The 10561-nt window shown below is 35.0% G+C and overlaps 1 protein-coding gene across 1 annotated transcript; it reads right to left on the bottom strand.

The window, feature by feature from the left end:
- Window positions 1-1704: 1704 nt before the first annotated feature.
- LOC132551758 (uncharacterized) lies at window positions 1705-8940 on the bottom strand. The gene is made up of 7 exons (XM_060215892.1): window positions 8608-8940; window positions 6826-6910; window positions 6206-6370; window positions 3738-3949; window positions 3235-3401; window positions 2811-2974; window positions 1705-1748 (listed from the first exon to the last, which is right to left on the bottom strand). The coding sequence occupies exons 1-7, from the start codon at window positions 8938-8940 to the stop codon at window positions 1705-1707; spliced, it is 1170 nt and encodes a 389-aa protein (XP_060071875.1).
- Between the last annotated feature and the right edge of the window lie 1621 nt (window positions 8941-10561).

Here is a 10561-nt window from a genome sequence, read left to right on the forward strand (position 1 = left end):
CATAGCTGGTGCTTGAGTATAATCTATATTCATTTATCCCGGCTTTCCTATTTTCATCGATAAGCTTCTTCAGTTTTATTAAAAATTTTAATTAATACACTAAGATTGTAGTATACAGTGAGCAGCCCCTAATATGCCAAAATTATCTGTATTCTTTGCATAAGTGGTAAATAAACTATGTACTGTACTCTGTAACGTGCGTTATTTGTATATAAAGTGCGGAATCACAACTGTATCCGTGCTTTGACCCCCAGGATAGGACCCTTCCGGTAGGGGCTGACCCTGGATTAAATTCTGAAGTCATGCGTGTACGTCTCTCCATTCCTCACGAATGCATATGAAGTTATATAATGAAGATCTAAACTGTTTTCACTAGCTGTCCCACGGGCTAATACCCACGGGGCTTGGGGGACACCAGGGTAAATTCTCAGGTCATCAGTGTGCTCTTCTCCCCATCCCTAAAAAGATATATATAGTTATGCAGTGAAGATCTTAACTGTTTCCATGCGGTGACCTCCATGGCTAAAACCCGAGAGACTAGGAGTATGACTCCCGGGTACAGACCGGTGGGACCAGGGAGAAACCCTGGATCAATTCTGGACGCATGTCGTATATTAATGTGTTATTATGTTTAAGACAATGTTAGAGACATTGAGTTAACTTATCAACAGGGTCCATTTTCAACAAATGGTAAAACTAATTTTAATAAGGTTCCATTTTCCACGGTTAGCCGGTTTCATTTGCAACGTTGAAAATGGACCCTGGGTTCATGATCAATGCAGGTCCAATTCTAACGTTACCTCGACACTGTATCAGTAGGAATCTGGGTTCAGCGCCCAGCTAGGACCCGTAATATTTTTTTTTTTATTACCAAATGGAAACATCTCACAAATAATTCCTAGTACACAATTGTCCCACCGTTTAGGCTTATTTCTATTAAATACTTATCTTGACGACTGCGAATTGACTTTTCATGAAAGTATATGACCACTTCCAGCTCTCCAGATAAGATGGCTGTTTTGACATAAAAGTATGTACAAGCATGTACATCATATCCTCTCTTAGATACTAGGACATGCATCCATATAATATGTGTTTAATGTTCAGTGGATTATATATATATATATTCAAAGTTAGTTTATTCTGTAGGACTAAAATACAAAAATCAAGAGATAAAAATTCCGTTGTTTTATTGGTAAATGATGGTTAAAATCTTATATAGGAATTAAATGTTGATATCATGTAAGATGTCTTGTTACAATCTATACTTTGTCTATTGCAGATTTCATAACATTAACATAGGAAAATTCCTCTTTCCGGACGGCATTGAGACAATAGTTCTATCGGAATGTCTTGAAAAGTTTCTCACATTTTCATTTCAGTGACACGCACACCACTTAAAAACAGAACTAAAACAAGGAGATTATATAAATCAATCTTATTTAGGACAAAGTATGATTGTTGTACCACGTAGAAACTTTAACAAATATTACATGACCAATAAGGCCATCCCACACGGGATAGAGACGATGAAGTTCTAAGTATACATTAGAGCATTCAGCCGAGTATCTAACACGATGGAGGTTAATATAACAGCGCATGAAGATAGCGCTTACTACACATATATGATACAAAGTTTGAATTTTCATCAGATGGACAAGGCCTCTTTCCTTGGTTCGTCTATATGATTGGATAAATGCTGAGCTATGTCTTCATGAATATCGCGAGCACCTCTGCGACAACGGTATCTGAATAAATAAATGTTCGTTGCTTTATTTCATGTGTACAAGTATACAAAATCACATAACAATATATGTGTAACAGACTTCTATATCCTAACAAATGTACGTACACTTCTTACGTTTTGTAAAAGTTCCCAAAAGGCAGTACATTGTTCTCAACACATGATAGTGTAAGTGTTGATGATAGCAATAAAATGAAGTGGGACGATGTGTGTCTTTGTAATTCGTTAGTTTTATTCACTTGGCCTAAGTTACGAACCATTTATACAGTATGAAATTTTTAATAATAACTTATTTTTCCTTCTGTAGAAATAAACCTTGCTGTACTTCTTGAAGTGTTTCTTTTTGTTTTGTAACCTTATGCTAGCAAGCGATACACCCAGCTGAACACGAAATACAGTAGTGTACTCCGTGTTATGAAAAAACAAAAGTTTGCTTTGTCAATTAAAGCAGCGTTTGCACTTTGAGACCAAGAAACACAGCATATGATCAGAATCACAATCTGAAAACAACAACATTTGGTAATAGCGGCGTTATTGTTTGGAGCTGTGTTTCTCTAAACCGTGAGCTTTGCTTGCATATCCTTGATGAACATACCTAATAAAAGGAACCCATTGACCAGTCAATGTTCTTGTCAAAGCAACATGTTTTGGTGATTTGATGACGTATCTGCTAGCAAGAGACAATCGAAATCGACCTCTTTAACACTTCGGGAAAACTTTGTTAAGTACATCTTTTCAAAATGATACATCACATCCGGTTTTGTAAATCTCTTCTCCTATCGAGTATGTCCAGTTTCGTAGATGTCTAAAAGCATTGCGTTGTACTCTGTTGAGTTGTCATTGAATACTTATCTCAAATAAAGCGAACAAAATGAAGTCCACTCTAAGATATGGGCGGTCCCCACCTTATGGCCAAGTGAATATTAATCACGATCTGTGTGAGTGTTGATGAGCATTTGGGTCAGACAGCGAAGTTGAAATAATATAATGCCGAGTGCTGTTAAGTGTTTTTGAGATCAAATGTTAAAACAGTAAATTGAATTTTTAAAAAAATGTATTAACACACCTGTTCCAACTATGCCTGATTGATTGTTCGATGAATACATGAATTTAGGATAGGCCACAGCAGTGTCATAGAAACAAACTCCTTGTCCGTCCATAATTTGAACCCATCCGATGTCGTTACGACAACTAGCGTAACTTTTATGAATATAAAATCTCCGGCTTGCACTGCAAAAAGCGAACACAATCACTGTTATTTTAAACTACATTGAAAGAAAGCTGTACCGGCAGCATTAAACGCACTTGACTTACCTCATAGATACCTTACAAATATTTTTGATGAAATTTGCGAACAGTTACAAAATATGAAATTTGTTACATGCTAAACGTTATTAACATAATGAGGTAAATCCATATAATGAACAGGTAAACAAACAATAATAAATCAATGACAATAAATCATTTTCAAATATCTATTAAATACTTACTTTGGACCTGAGAGGGAGAAGACTCTGATCTTGGAAGTCGTTGTTAAATCTGTAAATGAAGTGGATAGAAGCCTCTCCTTTGAAAACCACGACGTTAAATCCGAATCCGTAGCATTAAGTATAATATAGACCACTTCAATACCAGAAGTGTACAGTGAAAATTTTACCTGAAAATAAAATAAATGCGGTAGGATGTATCTGATAAAATGTAGACGTATACACAGACACCATCACCAGAAACAATCTTCTCTATTTGTTTGGTAATAAAGTTAAACATTGAAATTTGAAAAAAAAGACCGAAAAAAAAAACAAAGAAAAAAAAAGACCGAAAATCTAGGACCAGTAAAACAAATGACCGTTATATGGAAGCGCATTGTATCGTACACCAACATAAAAATTTACTTTTGAGATTTTAATTTCAAATACTACATCGAGAAAAACATACCAGATATCTTTAAAGGTAACTGTTTGACTTTGATTTCATCATTGCAATTTATAATCACCTGAGTGGGATTGAGTGTTTCCCACACGTCGATAAGGCCACTCCGGAAGTGACGTGTACACACACTTGATGTATTGGTTTCTTTACACTCGTCAGGCATGTTTGCATCACGATTGTCATCCCGTCCTGTCTCTGTCCACGTGCTCAGTACTGATTCACTGTTTCCACTTCCGAACCTAGCCAGCAATATCCAGCCCGAGGAGTCAGTCCGATCTTAATTGAAATTTTATTTATCTTACTGCCCGTAGGGTTAAGGTGGTCGGATTGACTTGTACTTAATTGACGATGGTAGCCTCACAGATTTACGATACCAGGAAGAAATCCTTCATCCAAATGTAAGACCCTTTGCAGTTGCTTTCAGCTCTGAGTTTGTACTGATGGACGACAATGTTCGACCACCTGGAGTTATACTTATTAATGAATACCTTCAACTATCGAGCTAATTGGCTGGCCTAGACTATCACCCGTCCTTATCCTATCAAGCAAGCGTGAGACATGTTAAATTTAACGCATTAAAAAAAATGCCTGCGGCAGAAGACTTTAACCTTGAGAGTTATGAACTTTTTTATGTAATCATACCTGACACGCTTGAATAAAATTGATTCCAAGCGGGTCGAAGTTGTTCAAATGATCCCTAAATTTTGTGTCCAGTCTTGAATAAAATAAAAACAATGCTTAAAAATATCAAAATATTGTTACGTCAACAAATTTAGTTTTCTGACAGAAGATCACAAACAAGGGAGGCTATCTAGAAAGGAATATTTTACAGAGACAATTAGAAAATTACGAAGGAAATATGTGTTTAAGAAGAGTAAACATTTTATATAATAAATAGAACGTCATTGTTACCACAGTGTTTATACCTCGTAGATAATGGATTCACAGCATAACTATGTGGGTTTTTTTTTCAAATTATTTCATTCACTGCAATGTAGTTGGATACTAGCAATGGTTGATGTCTAAAAGTTTACCTTGAGTTTAGAATGCTTCAGAGACGGAAAATACATTTATCATACGAGGAAGAATGCACGACATATAATTGCTGCACATTTACATAATGGTACCAAGTTACTCAAATGATATTACACCTCTCGTGGTTTAGATTTTAAATATAATCGTTAAACTATTCAGTATCATAATTGTATTTCTATTATTATTATAACATACCAAAGTTTGGATAGACCAGTAGAATGCTACAAATTACAAAAAAAAAAAAAAAAAACTGCACCCAAAGCTCGAATTTAAGCTAAGGAAACAGAATGCTTCACACTATTACATTTGAAAAAAAAAGACTATGATAATAAGATACAACTTAGGCGTATTCTACGTCATCATGTTATCAAATTACAAAAAGATAATATGATGGAAGTAACTAAAGATTACCAGGCAATACATCTATCTGAAAGGATGTAACACTTGACGACCTTTTATATCTGAAAATAAGATAATCCTTGTTTTCGTGTATTTTTAATAAATTCGCCATTTCGTTTCAATGACTTTAACTCGGGTGTAAAAATAGCCATTTCCCGTATGGGATGACAAAGAGAGGAAAATTAACTGTCCATTATACCACATTACTAACACGTTTGTGTAAGTGTCTTTGAGTTCTATATCTGCCATCGGGATCGTACATTCGTGAATTCCTATGACTATATAAGCAGCTACAAATTAACACTCTTGAATTCTAGACGCAAAGGTGTTATATATATATATATATTTCATGGCTTCCGTAACGCAACTAGGAGTGATACACCACACAATTCATTCCATTTGATGTGTGGCACCGAATTAGTAAAGTAATTCAGATTGAGATGCATTAGAGTCAAACAAGAAAATAAACTGCATCATACAGCTGTTTCGTCCTTCTAGCACTAGTCAGTGAGGCTAAAGGCCTAATTTTTGAAGCCAAGGGGGCGACTAAGCAAAAGCCATACTGATCAAAAGAAAAGTTAAAATCTAGACGGGGATGGGGTGGGGGGAAGGGGGGAGGGATGGAGCAATCCAATAAATAAATGCATTTCGTAATTTAAATATATCAGACTATTTTAGAATAGCATCAAATACATGTGTATATTCTGAACCGTGCTACTAATCGAGTGAATTGAAATGTGGCATGAACATTACGGCAAACCTCGGGGACACCAGCAGTATCTACCACCTGCTATCTTAAAGATAAAGATTGTAAAAAAGACACACAAGTAAATAGCACCTTTTCATAGGAGGTTTGATATCCGTTTGACATCATCAATAATACATCGGTTTGTTTGGATTTGACACTAATTTTGTAAATATCTATTAGATTGAACAACATTGTAACAAACATCAACTGTCTTTTATATCTTTAGAATTGTATCTAGTAGATTGATGTGACGATTCGATGGTCATTGTCTTAAATTCACAACAGTTTTTTATCTGATATACCAAAGACTTATGACAAAAACTAAATGCGATACCATTGTCTAAACTCACGACAATAACTAGATGAGATGTCCCATTGGCCGTTTCCCATGCAAGTCACATTAGCATCATTCCCTCTCGCCTCGTAACCAGTTTTACAAGTTGCCTGGAAACCCTGTCCAACAGAGCCATGTTCCATCGAAGCTATGACACCTAGCAGAGGTCGATTCATGCATTCTGTTAGGAAGAAGTGATAATACTTACAGGCAGTTTCATTTTCTAAAGATTTGTGCTTTTAAAAGAGATTCAATATAAGTTATATTTTCAACTTCTTTTTCGCACTTTTATTCTTGGTTGCATACTCAAAAGTAGAGAAAAAGTAGTTCCTCTCAAAATATTACAATATTCAACGTAAAAAACACAGCATTTATAAGCAACGAATGTTTTATGAACTTCATGGTTTATAAACTGCCAGCCCGTATAGATTGTAAGGTAATTTCAGTCTGGCTTATGTGCTCTGCAGTTATAATGATATTCTCAGTTATCGTATTCATAATTGTATATATAAAAAGTATACAATTTCAGTTTAACCATGATTGATAATGTTACAGTGTAAATGACGTTATCGTTTTTACGGGATACGTTGCTGTTAGACAAGTAATATAACGCGTTTGTTCCCTTAGTATATTTACCTGTAACAACACATATCGTTGTTGATGTAAATTCGAAACATTTTTGTCCCGCAGAGCATGTTGATCTGGTACAGTTTCCTGAGAACTGTCTCAAAGAAAATGTAAACAAGGTTGAGGTACATATCCTAGAACACAATTAGTGAAAAGGTGGTCTTCGTTGTTTTAATAAAAGATTGAAGAAAAAAATATAACAAAAGTCAGGGTTATTTTATCTACTAAATTATTTTTGACATTATATATTGTAATACAATGAAAAGTAATCGCCTTCCCCCACTATTTTCGAGGGCTTCTATGTTTTACTTTTTCCGAGATGCTCCATTTTTCGCTATTTTCAATGGGTTCTTTTTTTGCGATTAGGGGTTCTATTAATCACTACTTTCGAGATGTTCCATTTTCCGCTATTTTCGATACAGGACATGTTCTAAATACCGTTTGGAAGTACAATGTATAGAAACGTTGACATCGATGATGCATCTGTGTCGAGAAATCTTGTGCATCATCCGTTAAAAATGATTAGAAAATGCTACTGTTGGTATGTTGACTTTTCTGATCGAATTTATTGGCCAACAGAAAAACAAAATATAACTACGTGGATCTATCAATAAGTGATAGTTCACATGTCTACTTAAATATTCACTTCTGATCAAGTCGCTGTTTACACCTATAATACTACAAAGAAAGACAAGGTACCCCCATCTAAGATCCAAATATCTGTTCTGTAAACTTTTAGAATTCTCAAGGGTGCATTGTAGGAGATGTTTATGTATAATGTCTCAGACCTTGGTATGAAAACTCGCATTTAAAGGAATGATTTTTAGATGTAGAACAATGTTACTAATTAGTGTATACTCCTTTCAATACAAAGCAACATTGCTATCACTATAATGTTGATCAAAATAGACCGTAAGTTTTGATGACCGGTAAAGACTACGAGTGTTTTATCGATTATGACATGACTTTAGAATATGCTTTAACGATCAATACATTTATTAATAAGACACTCAAATCATGAAATATTGATTAGGATGCAGCTGATAACAACATCGTATTTACCCAATTACCTCTTAGATGGTTATCGTTACTTTGAATTCTCATGGTACAGAAATAACTTTGTTTTTTTTATTGCTACTTGACAACAAATGTAGAATAACTATCATCTAACAAAATAACACAGATGATGTTTTGTTGTACTTTTTTCTTCATGACCCCAAAATTAAGTATGCTATATCGCATTAAGTCTGCCTTGTACAATAATAACCCATGATATTTGTCGTAGGAAACAATGTGATAAATTAGAAGCACGTAATAGTAAATACTAGGCTTTCCTGGAAAAATCTACCGAATTAAGTACGCAAAGTATTTTCAAATGACATATAACAGTAATTGGACGGAATGTACATGTACATATACTTAAAAAAATGTTGGGCATTGGTTCCAGTAGTATTAATGTTCAACTATCATTAAATAATAATATTTAACATCGTTATCATAGATGGAGTCACTTGTAATAGGTCTCTCTTTATGGTGCAGTTGTATTCATTGTTTGGCTCTACTGTATCTAACTGAAATTTCCATTAACATATCCTATTTACATGTGTGTCTTTTATATAATATTTGAAGAAAACAACAATTAAGTTTTATGCATGTTATTAAAGTCATGTGAAAAGTAGAGTGAAAGCGGTGAAAGCGTTTATTGTTTACAACATAAATGAATATGTGTAAATCACTGAATTGTCCATCATCTACCAAATTTGAAGATATGTATAATTTACCAGTACTTACCCCTGTCCACGTATCAATATTGCTGTAAGAATACTCAATATTTTGACTTAGTGACCCCGGCTGATTGGTGTCCGAATCCATATTGAGCTCACACGTCATGTTGATATGATGGTTAATTGACAGACAACTAGGTCTTAGAAAGCATTCCTTTACACACTGCTTAGTCCCCAGGTTTTCCAGTGTCCTAAATGTGTACCCATCCAGGCGCTGTCCCTTTGCGATGGTACCATGTGCAGAACTGCAATGATTTGTAATCATGTTTCCGGAACGTACCAGCAGACAAAGAACCATTAGATTGTTCCATATGTACCGTTGAAATCTGTATCCGAGCATTTCAATCAACTTCGGATTTGATTAATTCTAGAATATACGTGCGAGTAAGTATCATTTATGATGTTTATCAATATGAGACTTTTATAATAAATACATAAGTATTTGCTTCACCAAAACCGTATAGATAGCTGTTCCAGTTATGGATGGATAGATGTTCAAGTTGTGTAGAAATAGATGATCATGTTGTGTTGGATAGATGTTCACGTTGTGTATGGATAGCTGTTCTTGTTGTGTATGGATAGATGTTCATGTTGTGTATGGATAGATGTTCACGTTGTGTAGGAATAGATGTTCCAGTTGTGTATGGATAGATGTTCCAGTTGTGTATGGGTAGCTGTTCACGTTGTGTATGGATAGATGTTCACGTTGTGTATGGATAGCTGTTCACGTTGTGTATGGATAGATAGTCCAGTTGTGTATGGATAGATGTTCCAGTTGTGTATGGGTAACTGTTCACGTTGTGTATGGATAGATGTCCACGTTGTGTATGGATAGATGGTCTAGTTGTGTATGGATAGATGGTCCAGTTGTGTATGGATAGATGTTCCAGTTGTGTAGGGATAGCTGTTCACGTTGTGTTATATATTTCATGGCTTCCGTAACGCAACTAAGAGTGAAACACCACACAATTAATTCCATTTGATGTGTGGCGCCGTATTAGGAAAGCACTTAATAATTCAGAGTGAGATGCAATAGAGTCAAACAAGAAAATAAACTGCATCATACAGCTGTTGCATATAAGCCCGCTCTTAACTTAGATAATTCAACAGGGAGTAGTGTCATAATAGAGTATAGACCTGGGATTATGTTTAAGAAGCGCGATGATATTCTGGGACCCTTTTACGGCTTGGAAAATATCACTTTGCTTAATATAACTGAGAATGGCGCAATGATATTACAGGGTCCTTTTATTAACGGTAGAACTGGGATGATTTACAATAATACAGCAAAAATATTTGTCGTGATATTTTGGAGTCATTTTTCAGCGTTGAATATGGAACTGGGGTCATATTTATAATGACATAGAAAGAAAGAGAGAGAGAAAGGCGTGTTATGATATTCTTGGGCCCTTTTTCAGCGTTGAATATGGAAACGAGATCATATTTATAATGACATAGAAAGAAAGAAAGAAAGGTGCGTTATGATATTCTTGGGTCCTTTTTTAGCGTTGAATATGAAACTGTGATATAATCCAATAATGAGATACGGTTTGGGGACCTAGGGACAAATATAAATATAGTTACAGGGTGGGAATACCTATTATAACAATTGGAGTAAGACTCAATAGGTCAGTAATGTCCACGGGTAATATCTGGAATCAGAGGGTATTCGTACCTCCGTTTCAACCAAATGTAACTTTAATACAATACAGCTTATTAAAGTGTGGAACATATAATGACATGACACCTGACCTATTAAGCTCACGAAACACTATATATTACGCTATCTATGAGACGATACATCTTGTGAGCTTGGCTAAAATATATTGCAAATTGGGTTCGATCAATAAAACATTATATATTATTATTATTTGGCTTCCATGCATTGTTTAAAATCTTAAAACCTGGACAGTGCTGCCTTATTGTAAAAAGATGAGCCCTGATACCTAAGTAAAAGTCAC

This window comes from Ylistrum balloti, unplaced genomic scaffold (assembly GCF_031769215.1).
Source record: "Ylistrum balloti isolate Yb309-2 unplaced genomic scaffold, AGI_CSIRO_Ybal_v1 Utg370212, whole genome shotgun sequence".
NCBI lineage: Eukaryota > Metazoa > Mollusca > Bivalvia > Pectinida > Pectinidae > Ylistrum > Ylistrum balloti.